The sequence below is a fragment of the Rana temporaria genome, chromosome 2 (genome assembly GCF_905171775.1).
Source record: "Rana temporaria chromosome 2, aRanTem1.1, whole genome shotgun sequence".
NCBI lineage: Eukaryota > Metazoa > Chordata > Amphibia > Anura > Ranidae > Rana > Rana temporaria.
In genome coordinates this window covers 188,660,452-188,675,937 of record NC_053490.1, presented here as the reverse complement: position 1 = coordinate 188,675,937, position 15,486 = coordinate 188,660,452, and the positions used below count along the sequence as shown (strand labels likewise).

At 44.2% G+C, this 15,486-nt stretch overlaps 1 protein-coding gene across 1 annotated transcript in view; it reads left to right on the top strand.

Moving 5' to 3' along the window:
- The window catches only part of PCCA (propionyl-CoA carboxylase subunit alpha), a 935,313-nt gene that overhangs the window by 649,379 nt on the left and 270,448 nt on the right, over nucleotides 1-15,486 (top strand). The window contains exon 19 of the mRNA XM_040336164.1: nucleotides 15,191-15,293. Coding sequence (XP_040192098.1) covers nucleotides 15,191-15,293 — 103 coding nt within the window. The remainder of the gene's footprint in view (nucleotides 1-15,190; nucleotides 15,294-15,486) is intronic.

The window sequence follows — 15,486 nt, the reverse complement described above, 5'->3', positions numbered from 1 at the left end:
GCCGTAACAAATTATTTCAGGATTCAAACCAAAAAAAGTAAGTTACGGTGGCATAGCGTATCTCGGATACACTGTGCCGGGGCAGATCTTTGTGGATCTGCCCCTAAGTCTTTATCCTTTATTCTGACAAATTATATTTTATGTTGTGACTGCTTTGCTAGTGCAGCTAATTGTGTTTGTGTGCCCAATTTCTTTTTAATATGTAGAATGGCTTTAATCTACCAGTTGCTTGTTTCATATTCATACAGTTAGTTGAAGGGTGTCTGAAATTGTTCTTTTCATTATTATTTTATTTTTATTTGTTCAGTTTTATTACATGCCTGTTGGTGTGTCTTTAACATTTAGGGTGGAGTTGGGAGGAAATGAGAGCAAATCAGAAGTTTCATTAAATTTGCTTATGCCCTATTTCAGACTTTTTGAGTGGGCCATCTGTCTAAACATTCCCCCCCCCATCTCCTGACCATTTCCTTGACTTATTCATGAACCATGGGAGGGCTGCTTTGTAGTCTCCATGTAGTTTGCTTCAGTCTATCCCAACTGAATACATCTAATACATCTATGTGCTTGCATAACATATATTCCACAGTGCTAGAAATTCTCTGAACTAAGTTCAGATGAATGGCCCTTACTCAAGGTTTTCCTTCTCCCCCCCCCCCCCCCCCCCCCAGTCTTTATTCTTACAAAGATTTCTATGTGAAACTGACCTCACTTGCCACTGAACCCTCTACATTATTCTTGATCATTTTACATGCCACCTGCTGCTAGTGCTGTGATGATAAATTTCTTAATGACCGGTTCATTCTTGCCCATTGTTTTAAGGCAATAGTTTGCTTTCATGACTGCATTTTTAATTGCCTTACTTTTATAAAGTCATAATTTGTCTTTTTTGTTATGGTAATGCATATTTAAATAAATTCCACCAAACAAATACATAAATTTGTATGTATAAAACAGGGCGATCATTTTCACCCTATGGGGTTTACGTTTTTCACCATGGTATTGGTGTTGCAGGCTATTTAAAATGATTCTGTAGTTTTATTTCTGTCTTCTTTTTTTTTTTTATTGAAATATTTGCATACATTAGCCAGCTGGAACTACTGTATCAGTAAAAAACAGAAATACAAAGCTGTGTGTGTGTGTGTGTGTGTGTGTGTGTGTGTGTGTGTGTGTGTGTGTGTGTGTGTGTGTGTTGCTTAATGAGGTAGGCAAAGAGCAGTAACCCCCTAAAAGCCAAAGAGATTTTTTGCTTCCCTTTTGAATTGTCAGGTTTCAATTAACTCACTCAATGCGGACCTAGCATAAGATATATTTTTGTTCATACCTGCTAAGCAGTGTATAGGAGTAACATTTGAACATGCTACCTCTAAAGAGATCACAGTGCTTCTAATGCTGCCTTATACTTTTCTCCCCATAAAACCTCCACCATCTTTGTTCAGGCATCATCCAAGGTCAATATCTACTTTCTGGATTGAAATTGTTCCCATAGGAGGCAAAATTTGGTAAATTGTGATGCCTGCTGTCAGTGGGCAACATGGAGTCAGTGGCTGACCTTTGTTCCCCAAACATTCCTGAGGTAACAAACGGTGCCCCTGCACCTGCGGTTCCCATGGATACGCTGTCGGCAGTCCTGGAGTCATTTGTCTCGGTGTAAGGGGGGTAAAAAGTGCCCCTCACCATCTCCTGCAAAATGCTTTGACTCGGATTTGGGCCTGGCTGCGGCACAGGACCCTGATTCTGCACTGTCAGAGGATGCAGACCAGAATCTTCCAGGTGAGGAGGATCCCTTGTCCGGGTCAGCGCAAGACAGGGCACTTGTGCGTGCACATATCAGTGCTGTGAGGGATATTCTCAAGCTGGAGGATACTAATTTATGCCTTTCCCCCACTGAAGTTGCTTACTCGTCTGCTCCGTAGAGTAGAGGCCGAGGGGATCCAGGTAATTCTAATCGCTCCGTATTGGCCCCGGCGTCCCTGGCACGCTGACCTTGTGCGCCTAGTGGCGGATGCCAATGCAGGAGGACCTTCTGTCTCAAGGTCCCATACTTCATCCAGCTTTACAGTTAATGGCTTTAACGGCATGGCTATTGAAAGCCAGGTACTAAGGGACCAAGATCTATTGGATTAGGTCATCTCAGCCATGCTGAGGGTGCGAAAGTCTTCTTCTCTGAAGATCGACCATCACACTTGGAAGTCCTACATCTCTGTGTGCATATTCGATTTCCAGGGTCCTGCTGTTTTTTCAGCGTGGAGTGGATCAGAAACTTGCCTTAGGCACCATTAAGGGACAGATTCCAACCTTGGCCGTTTTCTTTCAACGACCCTTGGCGACCCATTCACTAGTGGGTATGTTTGTGCAGTGGGTTCAACATGTGATTCCCCCAATTAGACCACCGCTTCCTCCATGGGATTTGAATGCAGTGCTCTCGGCTCTTCAGGAGCCTCCTTTTGAGAACATCAGAGAAATTCCTCTCGACCCTTTCTCAGAAGGGGGTCTTTCTAGTGGCCATTACATCTTTCAGACAAGTTTCTGAGTTGGCGGCCTTGTCTTGCAGGTCACCTTACTTGGTACTCCATAAGGATAAGGCGGTGCTACACCCACAGCCTGCTTTTCTTCCGACGGTGGTTTTGGCTTTTCACTTAAATGAGGACACTGTACTTCCTTCTTTGTGTCTTTTTCACCGTCGCATCCCAAAGAGGCTGCACTACATTCCTTAGACACAACAAGCCTCCAATCAGTGCACTTGTATGTATGTATGTGTGTGTGTGTGTGTATGTGTATATATATATATATATATATATATATATATATATATATATATTCTAATACACAAAAACAGGTAATGAAAACTTTGACGAAAAAAAAAAATATGGGCTAACTTTACCATTTTTTTTTTTTTTTTTTTTATTTGTTAAGGCATATTTTTTCCCCAAAAAATGTGTTTGAAAGACCGCTGCGCAAATACCGTGTAACATTAAATATTGCAGCAGTCGCTATTTTATTTCCTAGGGTCTCTGCTAAAAATATATATATAATGTTTGGGGGTACCAAGTGATTTTCTAGCAGAAAATACAGGATTTTTACTTGTAAGCAACAAGTGCAAAAAAGATTTAGCCTTTAAATGGTTAAACTGAGAACTCTCCTACACGGAGTTCAGTTCATTGATAAGTAGCAACATTGTATTTCTTTTCTCAAAACTTAGCAGGCTGCCCAGGAGAGAGATGTCTTCTACAGGAAACTTCAGGCAACTTGCATTGACTTTTATTACAGAAGCTTTTTGCAAGTCGCGGTGCTGAAGTTTAAATCTGCTTTTTTACAACACAAATCGGCCGATGCCGATTAATTAAAAAGCGTCAAATATCGGCCGATATATCGGTCGACCGATATATCGGTCGACCTCTACTTTCTGACATCAAGTGTCTGTCTCACAGGTGTGTAAGGCGGCGACTTGGTCGTCCGTTCACACATTTTACAAGGTTGATGTGAGTGCATCTTCCTTTGGCCGCAAGGTTTTGCAGGCGGCTGTTTAAAGTTGCAACTCCTCCATTGAGGAGCTCTGTTTGGGGTGAAGTTAGTTTTTGCTGTTCCCACCCCTCGTTTTTTGACACTGCTTGGGGACGTCCCACAAGTCAAGATTTAAGGAGCTGTGTCCATCCAAGGAGGACAGAGAAAAGGATTTGACAGTGAGTACAAAATATCAAATTTTTGCGCACTAAAAAAAAAACATGTGCAGTGTGCATAGGAATTTGTTTATATTTTTTTCAAACTATAGTCCGGCCCCCCAACAGTCTGAGGGGACTGTGAACTGGCCCTTTATTTAAAAAGTTTGAGGACCCCTGTCTTGGCATAATTGATAACATTGATAACCCTTCTGGTGGCGTCTGAAGTCTGCCTGCCTGCCTTTGGTGAAGCCGGATTGATCCCAGTATATCAAGTTACATAATATATCCACAAGTCTAAATGCTATAAATTTTGCATATAATTTTAGATCATTATTCAGCAATGAAATGGGCCTAAAATTTTGCAGGGTGTCAGGGTTTTTCCCTTATTTTCGGCAATGTTATAACGATATATTTTAAAATTTCTTGGGGAAAAGAGGGAGAGGCCACAGCAGAATTGAACACTGCGATTAGGTAGGGTGCCAATATTGTTTTAAAGTTTTTCAAGTATTCTCCGCTATAGCCATCAGGCCCTGGTGATTTGTTATTAGGAAGGGAGTCTAAGGCTTTGCTTATTTCGGCCAAGGTAAAAAGCATTTAACCACTTAAGCCCCGGACCTTTAGGCAGCTAAATGCCCAGGCCAGGTTTTGCGATTCGGCACTGCATCGCTTTAACGGACAATTGCGCGGTCGTGCGACGTGGCTCCCAAACAAAATTGGCATCCTTTTTCCCCACAAATAGAGCTTTCTTTTGGTGGTATTTGATCACCTTTGCGGTTTTTATTTTTTGCACTATAAACAAAAATAGAGCGACAATTTAAAAAAAAATGCAATATTTTTTTACTTTTTGCTGTAATAAATATCCCCCAAAAACATATATAAAAAAAATGTCCTCAGTTTAGGCCGATACATATTCTTCTACCTATTTTTGGTAAAAAAAAATCGCAATAAGCGTTTATCGATTGGTTTGCGCAAAATTTATAGCGTTTACAAAATAGGGGATAGTTTTATTGCATTTTTATTATTTTTTTTTTACTACTAATGGCGGCGATCAGCGATTTTTTTTCGTGACTGCGACATTATGGCGGACACTTCGGACAATTTTGACACATTTTTGGGACCATTGTCATTTTCACAGCAGAAAATGCATTTAAATTGCATTCTTTATTGTGAAAATTACAGTTGCAGTTTGGGAGTTAACCACACGGGGCGCTGAACGTGTTAGGCTTCACCTAGTGTGTGTTTACAACAGTAGGGGGTGTGGCTGTAGGTCTGATGTCATCGATTGTGTGTCCCCTATAAAGGGGATGACATGATCGATGCGCCGCCACAGTAAAGCACGGGAAAGCCGTGTTTACATACGCCTCCCCTGTTCTTCAGCTCCGGGGAGCGATCGCGACGGAGCGGCTATAAACGGATCGCTCCCCGAGGTAAGCCGCCCGCTGCACGCATCAGGGGGGGTCCCGATCAGACCCCCCACCCGCTAGAAGGCAAGGACGTATATATACGCCCATCTGCCTGTCCGTGCCATTTTGCGGACGTAAATAGTCGTGCGGCGGGCGTTAAGTGGTTAATGCTTCCAACTGGGTGTGGGACAAAGTAAGTAGGTGTATTTTATCTAAATAATGTAATGTGACATCTGTGGGGTCCTCGCACAAGTTGTAAAGAGGCATCAGCGATCTTTTGTGGGTTGAGCACCTTTTGCCTGGTAAGAGGGTGATGTAAAAAAAGTTTTTTTTCCATTTGTTTCTGTAGCCTTGTAGGCATCTGGCCAGCCATTTGTTTGCCTTTTTACCACTGGCATAGTATGTCATTTTCAGACGTCTAGAATTTCTTTCAAAATTCTCCAATAGGAGAGTACAGAGTTTGGTGCTTAAGGTCTGGATTGGATTTGTTTGTTCATGTTGTATTATTTTGGATAATAAATGGTCTATTTGCTGCTGCATTTTCCTCTTAGCCCTAGCTCCTAATTGAATAAATAGTCCCTGCATAAAGGACTTATGAGGTGTTCCACACAACAAATGGGTCAGTTAAAGATTCTTTATTAAACTAAAAGAATTCCAGAAGATTATTTTCCAACGTGGCCTTGGATTTATAAGTATGCAAAAGAGAGCAATTACTTCTCCATAGAAATTTGGATTGAGAAGCAAGAGTCTGCGATCTTGAGAGTCATGGAGGCATGGTCCGACCAAGATATGTTGTTTATAGTGGTGTCCTGAATCTTTTGCAAAAGCCATTTGTCAGATGAGAACAAGAGTCGATCCTTGAATAGGTTGTATGGGCTGCAGAAAAGGTGAAATCTATCTTGGTTGTGTAGAGACCCCCCCCCCCCAATATATCATAGAGGTCATATTGGCGGAGGAGTGATTGTAATGAAGGTTTTGATTGTTTTGTGTGGAGTCCTGGGTAGCATTAAAATCCCCACACACTAGTATGTCTTTGTTTGATCTTTTATACTTTTTGTATTAAGTCTGATGCTTGTTGGGTGCATAAAGATTTACTAGTGTGTATCTTGTCACGTTTAAGTCACAGATCGGCATTACAAATCTGCCTCCTGGGTCAATGATTTGTTCAACCAACTGAAAGTCGACAGTGTCCCAAATCGCGATCAAGACTCCCCTCCTTTTGCCAGAATAAAGGCAGAGAAAATATTGGGGTAGGAAGTGTGCCTAATTGGTGGAAATGCGTCTCCTGTATGCACTGTATGTGAGAGTGATATTTAAGAGCCCTGGCCCAAATGAATGACCATTTAGCTAGCTGATTTAGCCTTTTGGCTTTATCTAGAGTAGATTATTAGACATATTGGAATGACTTATATATTCTGAAATCAAATGTCAGGTTATTGCCACGTATTTAGTGTGGTCTATCTAATTGGTAGCCTACTGTAGAGTATCTTCCAGAAGTAATGTGGATCATTGTGGGGACGTAGTGGACGTAGGCTTGGCATCCAGATCTGGAATGTAGTGGTCAGCTCATAAACGGAAACCCCCCCAGAAATAAACATAAACCGAAAGGCAAACAGCAGTCATAGAGCTAAAAGGTGGATTGTTGATTTGTGTACAGTAAACCACTGCAAAAGGCAATTTGGGTAAAAGTTCACTAGCAGGAAGGTTTCCTTAAAGCAGACTAGGAGGATAAAGTTGAACTAACCACTGCAGCAGATTGAAATATGAAAAATATGAAATATAAAAAACACTTAATGTGAAAATAGTTTGGGAGCATGTGTTTTTTTTTTTTTTTAATAGTGCTCCAAAAATCCATTGTGTACCTCAATTTGTGCACAAGGGTCATACAGTGCCTTGAAAAAGTATTCCTAACGTATTATTATACAGGTGTTGTATAACGCCGACAGTTTATGCAGTGATTTATAGCTTGAGAAGTAGACAACTACAATACACTTTGATACAGTAGGAATCAGAGTGTATTCTATTTATAAAGATTCCACATTTGCAATTCTCACAGTGAATGTTTTTTGAACTTTTAACATCTGTATTTTACATAATTTTTATTTTATTTTTCACCCATCATACTTACCTAGGTGGATGCAGAATTGGTCTGATGCTGCATCTGTCCCCCGACACCTCTGCACTGAGATGAGAACCGAGTGATCGAACATCGCCAATGGCTTGGTTCTCTCGCCTCCCCGAGCAGAGAGTTGCTGACTGTCAATCAGCATCTCCATGCTCTGCTCCTCCGCGCTCACAGGAGCGTTGAGCTGTGGAGGGGCAGGGGCCTTCCATTGTCAGGATGATGCGTTGCCTGGACTGATTCCTCTGCTGAAAACGGGTCACAGGAGTGCAAAACAAATTGCACTCCTGTGACCCCTAGTCGAAGCCCAGCCAAACAAGCTCAGCATTTTCAAAAGGGATTTGCCCCTCAGCAGGCAGATACAACATAATAGAGAAATTCCAATAACATCCAAGATTCACTCATGAAAATTGTTGCATATGACCTGTATGATTTTATTTTTTAACTAAACCTTGTAACTATGTCTGCATGTAAAAATAGTCTTCATTGCAGGAGAATATATGAAAGATTGTTTTTAGCCATTAGAAATCCTTGTTTATTACGACAGGTTTCACATGCTTCTTAACACAGCTAATATTCTAGAAGTTAGACACAAGTGCAGTTGTCAACTTTTCTAAAGAGGTGCTAAGAGGTGTCGGTACATAACAATGTCAGCATATTAGAACATAGAAGAATGACATTATCCAATCATAGTTCTTCACTGACACCTCTGTTCTCACCCAGCAGGTGCCTCTTATACAGCTCACATCCATGTTGCAGATGGTTGTCATGGATACTTTGCATTTTTTATTACATCCACCTGTTGCAACATGATTACAAAGAGTTCTATTTATTATACCAATAATTTATAAGTTCAAATTACATTTGCATCCTGCAGTACCTAGTACTAATATAAGAAGGTTTGCTCTGATTCAGTGTTTTTGTATGAAAGTGTTTTTTAACCATTATCTAAACTGAATATGTGTATTTTGGTGACGGTTTTGAAGCAGTTACAACATGAAAATTTTGCAAGTGACATGAAATTATATTTCCAATTGATAAATATCACCCCTGTAAAATAAAGTGTCTATTTTAAAAGTAGGTGTGTATCTTATAGGGTTGACATCTAGAAGTGAAAAAAGAGGTAGGGATCATCATTTCTATTTGATTGATCCCGGAGGGCCCCAGCTCCTATTATAATAATCAGCATTAAGCCATATAAGGAGCTGTGAAAACAACTCTAAGGGAATACTTTTTGTATGTATTAGCAAACCTAACACAAACATCTACAGCGGGCATCACTAAATGACAGGCCGCAGGCCAAATGCGGACCACCTCACTCTCCTATGCGGCACTGCCGTTTAGCAGCCCTTTTCTTCTCCCTGCCGTCTCTGTAATCCTCACACAGAGCCAACGGGGAGGCGGGACGGTTCTGGATGGAGGGCGGAGCTGCCAGAGGTAAACAAGCAGGTGATTGGCTGCTAGGATGAAGAGCGGTCTTAGCAACCAATCACCATCTTGCAACACCCGCCCTCCACCCGAGACATGCCGTGCCTCCCTATGATCTTCGGTCGGTGCAAGGTAAGTGAGGGGGCAAAGTTACAGGGAGTGAGGACACTAGTCTGAAAAGGAGGAAGGTTTGTGCTGCTGACTCGCCGAAGATATTAAAGTGGAAGTGGAGTTGTTGAGGGCTGTGATGTGGTGGACTGAGAACATCAGCTTATGGGGGCTGAGTGGACTGTGATGTATGGGGGAAATGTGCACATTACAGTGGGAGAGATGTGGATATATTACAGTGGAGGAGAGATGTGGAGACATTACAGTGGGGGAGAGATGTGGAGACATTACAGTGGGGGAGAGATGTGGATTATTACAGTGGGGGAGAGATGTGGATTATTACAGTGGGGGAGAGATGTGGATTATTACAGTGGGGGAGAGATGTGGATTATTACAGTGGGGGAGAGATGTGGATTATTACAGTGGGGGAGAGATGTGGATTATTACAGTGGGGGAGAGATTTGGATATATTACAGTGGGAGAGAGATGAGGATTATTACAGTGGGGGAGAGATGTGGAGATATTTTACAGTGGGGAAGAGATGTGGAGATATTTTACAGTGGGGGAGAGATGTGGAGATATTTTACAGTGGGGGAGAGATGTGGAGATATTTTACAGTGGAGGAGAGATGTGGAGATATTTTGCAGTGGGGGAGAGATGTGGAGATATTTTGCAGTGGGGGAGAGATGTGTATTATTACAGTGGGGGAAACATTTGGATTATTACAGTGGGGGAGAGATGGAGAGATGTAGAGATATTTTATAGCGGGGAAGAGATGTGGATTATTACAGTGGGGGAGAGATGTGGAGATATTTTACATTCGGGGAGAGATGGAGATCTTTTACAGTGGGAGAGATGTGGATATTACAGCTGGAGAGATGTGGATATTGCAGCTGGAGAGATGTGGATATTGCAGCTGGAGGGATGTGGATAGTGCAGCTGGAGGGATGTGGATAGTGCAGCTGGAGGGATGTGGATATTGCAGCTGGAGGGATGTGGATATTGCAGCTGGAGGGATGTGGATATTGCAGCTGGAGGGATGTGGATATTGCAGCTGGAGGGATGTGGATATTGCAGCTGGAGGGATGTGGATATTGCAGCTGGAGGGATGTGGATATTGCAGCTGGAGGGATGTGGATATTGCAGCTGGAGGGATGTGGATATTGCAGCGGGGGGGGGGGGAGATGTGGATATTGCAGCGGGGGGGGGGGGGGGGAGATGTGGATATTGCAGCGGGGGGATGGGCGATGTGGATATTGCAGCGGGGGGAGGGGAGATGTGGATATTGCAGTGGGGGAGCTGAGGATAGTAATGTGGGGGGATAATGTAAATGGGGTCAAAGGACAGTACTGCCCAGGGGGTTGGTGTCAATTAGGGTTGTCCCAATACTAGTATCGGTATCGGGACCGATACAGGGCATTTGCGCGAGTACTTGTACTCGTGCAAATGCTCCCGATGCTTCCCCGATACTTTTTTTTTTTTTGGCCGGAGAGAAGTCAGTGTCTGGGGAAGGCATGAGAGGACGGGGAGAGTGCAGGCGGAGTTTGGCTGTAGAGGGGCGGGCAGCACACGCTGGGGGGGTGGCGGTGCGACTGAAGAGGACAGCGTGGAGACAGCGAGCGGCATGGCGGTGACAGGGAGGCAGTGACACACAGGCTGAAGCCTGGCTTTCTAGGGGGGGGGGGGGGTGTTTGTCGTCACAGCCGCGCTGGACTGACCCGGGGGGGGGGGGGGGGGGTCCATCGTCACACCCGGGACCCAGCCGCGGCTCTGACAAATCTCGGCTGTGCACTTGTAGTATACACAGAGGAGGGGGAGGCGTCTGCGGTCTGCTCGGCTGTGTGACTGTGAGACAGTCACAGCCGAGATTTGTCAGAGCCGCGGCTGGGTCCCGGTTGTGACGACGGACCCCCCCCCCTCCCGAGTCAGTCCAGCGTGATCTCCAACCCTAAAGAAGCTGTACCTCTCTCTCCCCTGTCATCTAATAAGTTTAGGTTGTCCCTCTGGGATCTTCACTAGCTACCAAGGCAGCCGCAGTTGGTAGGTGGGGTCGGAGGTGTGGCTGCCTCCTCCACTCCTCCCACAGACTCTTTTACTCAGGTTGATCTGGCAGCTGAAGAAGGGAAAAGGGGAGGAGTGCACACAGCAGCCCAGGAGTCTTCATCACCATCCCTAGCTATATCATCCTAACCTTCCACTATACTGCCCTAGCATGCCACACTATACTGCTTTAACCTGCCACTATATTGCCCCATTCTGCCACTATACTGCCCTAGCCTGCCACTATACTTCCCCAGCCTGCCACTATACTGCTTTAAACTGCCACTACATTTCCCCAGACTGCCACTATCCAAACCTGCCACTATACTGCCTCAGCCTGCCACTATCCTGCTTTAAACTGCCACTATAGTGCCCCAGACTGCCACTATCCAAACCTGCCACTATATTGCCCTAGCCTGCCACTATATTGCCCCAACCTGCCACTATCCTAACCTGCCACTATACTGCCCTAGCTTGCCACTATACTGCCCTAACCTGCCACTATACTGCCTTAGCCAGCCACTAAACTGCTGTAGCCAACCACTATACTGCCCTAGCCTGCCAATATGTGACTGTCACAAAGCCGAGCAGACCGCAGCTGCCTCCCCCTCCTCTGTGTATACTACAAGTGCTGTGCACGGCGCACAGCACTTGTAGTATACACAGAGTATGGGGAGGCAGCTGCGGTATGCTCGGCTGTGAGACAGTCACAGCCGAGATTTGTCAGAGCCGCAGCTGGGTCCCAGGTGTGATGACGGACCCCCCCTCCCGCAAAGCCAGGCTTCAGCCTGTGTGTCACTGCCTCCCTGTCACCGCCATGCCGCCCGCTGGTCATCTGAGCAGCCGAGGTGCACAACATTACGGGTCTGAAGTGGGGGGATCTGTATTGTAGAGGTGGGTGTCTTTATTGTAGGGGGGTGTCTATTGTAGGGGGTCTGTGTTGTAGGGGGGTCTATATTGTAGGGGGGGTCTGCACTGTAGGGGGAGGGGTCTGTGTAACATGTCAGCAGCTGAATGTCCCTACACTCATCTTGGTACACCCTGCACTCCGCTGCAGTAAGCAGCAGCATACATCTTGTTACACCCAGCCTGAGCTATATAGGCTGGGTGTAACAAGATGTCTGCTGCTGCTTGCTGCAGCAGCGGAGTGCAGGGTGTACCAAGATAGGCGTTGCAACATTTTTTTTTTATAAATTCAGTGTCATTGTTCGCAGTATTTCAGTGCCAGCCATCTGTCAGTGCAATCAGTGCCCACAAGTGCCACCTATCAGTACAATTAGTGCCATCTATCAGTGCCCACAAGTGCCACCTATCGGTGCAATTAGTGCCATCTATCAGTGCCCACAAGTGCCACCTATCAGTGCCAGCCACCTATTAGTGCCCATCAGCGTCAGTCACCAGTCAGTGCCCATAAGTGCCGCCTATCAGTGCCAGCCACCTGTCAGTGCCACCTATCAGTCCCCATCTGTCAAACTGCCACATGACATTGAAAAAAAAGTATTGTATTCGGTATCGGCGAGTACTTGGAAAAAAGTATCGGTACTTGTACTCGGTCTTAAAAAAGTGGTATCGGACAACCCTAGTGTCAATGAAGTGTGAGAACATTACTGTGGAGGGGGGTGATATAAAGGAGGACCCGAGGACACTCATCAAGAGGAAGAGGACTCTGATGTGCACTGGGGATGCTGATGTAAGAATGGGTTCAGATCTGTACATGTGCATTAGGTGCACACATCGTGGGTAGGTCAGTCCATTTTAATGGGCTGCACTACCCGCAAGAAACACGGAGAAAGACGTCTTTGACGTCTTATCCAAAACAGTGTGGCAGCAACATACAGTTTGGCACATGCGAAAAAGCGCCACGGGTAATGACATGATGGTCGGACCGTTGCTGGAAGAAAATTTTGCTGACCGGACCTCATTGAATTTTAATTACCCCTGATCTACAGTATCTCACACAAGTGAGGTACACCCCTCACATTTTTGTACATTTTTCATGATATCTTTTCATGTGACGACACTGAAAAAAATTACACTTGACTCCATTAAAACCATTAATGTCTAAACCGCTGGCAATAAAAGTGAGTACACCCCAAAGTGTCAATATTTTGTGTGGCCACCATTATTTTCGAGCACGGTCTTAACCCTCTTAGGTATGGAGTTAACCAGAGCTTCACAGGTTGCTGCTAAAGTCCTTTTCCACCCTCAATGATGGCATTACGGAGCTGGTAGATGTTAGAGACCTTGGACTTCTCCCCTTCCATTTGAGGATGCCCCAGAGATGCTCAATAGGGTTTAGGTCTGGAGACATGCTTGGCTACTCCATCACCTTTACCCTCGGCTTCCTTAGCGAGGCAGTGGTTGTTTTGAAGTTGTATTTGTGGTCGTTATCCTGTTGGAATACTGCCCTGCAGCCCAGTCTCCGAAGGGAAGGGATAATGCTCTGCTTCAGTATGTCACAATACATGTTGACATTCATGGTTCCCTCAATGAACTGTAGCTCTCCAGTGCCGGCAGCACTAATGCAGCCCCAGACAATGGCACTTCCCACCACCATGCTTGACTGTAGGCAAGACACACTTTTGTCTTTGTACTCCTCACCTGGTTGCCGCCACACACGATTGATACCATCTGTACCAAATAAGATTATCTTGGTCTCGTCAGACCACAGGACGTGGTTCCAGTAATCCATGTCCTTAGTCTGCTTTTCTTCAGCAAACTGTTTGCGGGCTTTCTTGTGCATCATCTTTAGAAGAGGCTTCCTTCTGGGATGACAGCCATGCAGACCAATTTCATGCAGTGTCCAGTGTATGGTCTGAGGACTGACAGGCTGACCCCCCCACCTCTTCAACCTCTGCAGTAATGCTGACAGCACTTATACGTCTATTTCCCAACCTTGAGACAACCTCCTGGATATTTTGCTGAGCTTCTTTGGTCGACCATGACAAGGCCATGTTCTGAGTGGAACCTGTCCTGTTAAACTGTTGTATGGTCTTGGCTGCAGCTCAGTTTTTGGGTCTTGGCAATCTTATAGCCTAGGCCATCTTTATGAAAAGCAACAATTTTTTTTTTTTTTTTTTCAGATCCTCAGAGTTCTTTGCCATAAGGTGCCATGTTGAACTTACAGTTACCAGTATGAGAGAGTGAGAGCGATAGCACCAAACTTAAAGGGGTCGTAAAGGTAAAAAAAAAAAAAATCCCTAAATAGCTTCCTTTACCTTAGTGCAGTCCTGCTTCACTTACCTCATTCTTTGATTTTGCTTTTAATTGTCCTTATTTCTTCTGAGAAATCATCACTTCCTGTTCTTCTGTCTGTAACTACACACCGTAATGTGAGGCTTTCTCCCTGGTGTGGAGAAAGCCTCATGATGGGGGAGGGGGCGAGCAGGCAAGTCAGGACACTCTCTACTTTGCAGATAGAGAAAGGAGCTGTGTGTTAGTGGGCGTCCTGGCACTCCTGCTCGCCCCCTCAAGAGGCTTCTCCACACCAGGGAGAAAGCCTTGCATTACAGTGTGTAGTTACAGACAGAATACCAGGAAGTGAGGATTTCTCAGAAGAAATGAGGACATTTAAAAGCAAAATCGAAGGATGAGGTAAGTGAAGGACGACTGCACTAAGGTAAAGGAAGCGATTTAGGGATTTTTTTTTTTTACCTTTACAACCCCTTTAACACACCTGCTCCCCATTCTCAACGGAGACCTTGTAAAACTGAGTCACATGACACCGGGGAGGGAAAATTGCTAATTGGGCCCAATTTGGACATTTTCACTTAGGGGTGAACTTACTTTTCTTGTCAGTGGTTTAGACATTAATGGCTGTGTGTTTAGTTATTTTGAGGGGACGGCAAATTTACACTGTTATACAAGCTGTACACTCACTACTCTACTTTGTAGCAAAGTGATATTTCTTCAGTGTTGATATAATAAAATATTTACGAAAATGTAAAGTGTACTCGCTTATGTGAGATACTGTAAACACTTGCAGACATGTGAATTCATTTATTTTTAAAAGTCCTCTATCTCAAAGCAACATCAGAATGAATGGAAATCTTCCCATCGCTCACAAGATTTGACTGCTAATTTAGCATAAAGAGAATATTAGATTGCTTCTTTGTTCCTAATCTTGCTGCATTTTGCATTTATCATACATAAATTCCAACACTCTTCTATTTAATAACAATTAGTATCTCACACACAGTTAACCATTTTTAGATTTGTTTTACAAAAGGTATTCTGTGTGCCTCATCCAGTAGGCAATATCTTTGGTTGAAAATAACATTTGCATTTTCTTCTCGTTGTTCAGTTATTCCTAGACATTAGATTGTCATTTTGTGTTTAGAATGGGGTACTTTCAACTAATATTGATGAGCACAGCACTCTTGCATAGCTTATGTGCATTATAAGTTTAATGTGAACCTCTTTCTTTTCAGAGTGCCTATAGCGAAGAATGATTTAAAGATGTGGGAACTTTCTGTCATGCTGGATGGCACTACTCACTCCATTTCTGTTCGAAAACAGAAGGATAACTTCTCTGTAAGTCAGATAACTATTGTGTATCTTCAAATTAATCAAGGTATAAATGATCACTAAAACTGCAACACCTAGACCAGGGATCACCAAACTTTCTAAACAATGGGCCAGATTACTGTCCTTCAGGCTTTAGAGGGGAAGGACTGTGGCCAGTGGGAGTAGAAAATGTCACAGGGTCAATGGGAGTAAACAATTG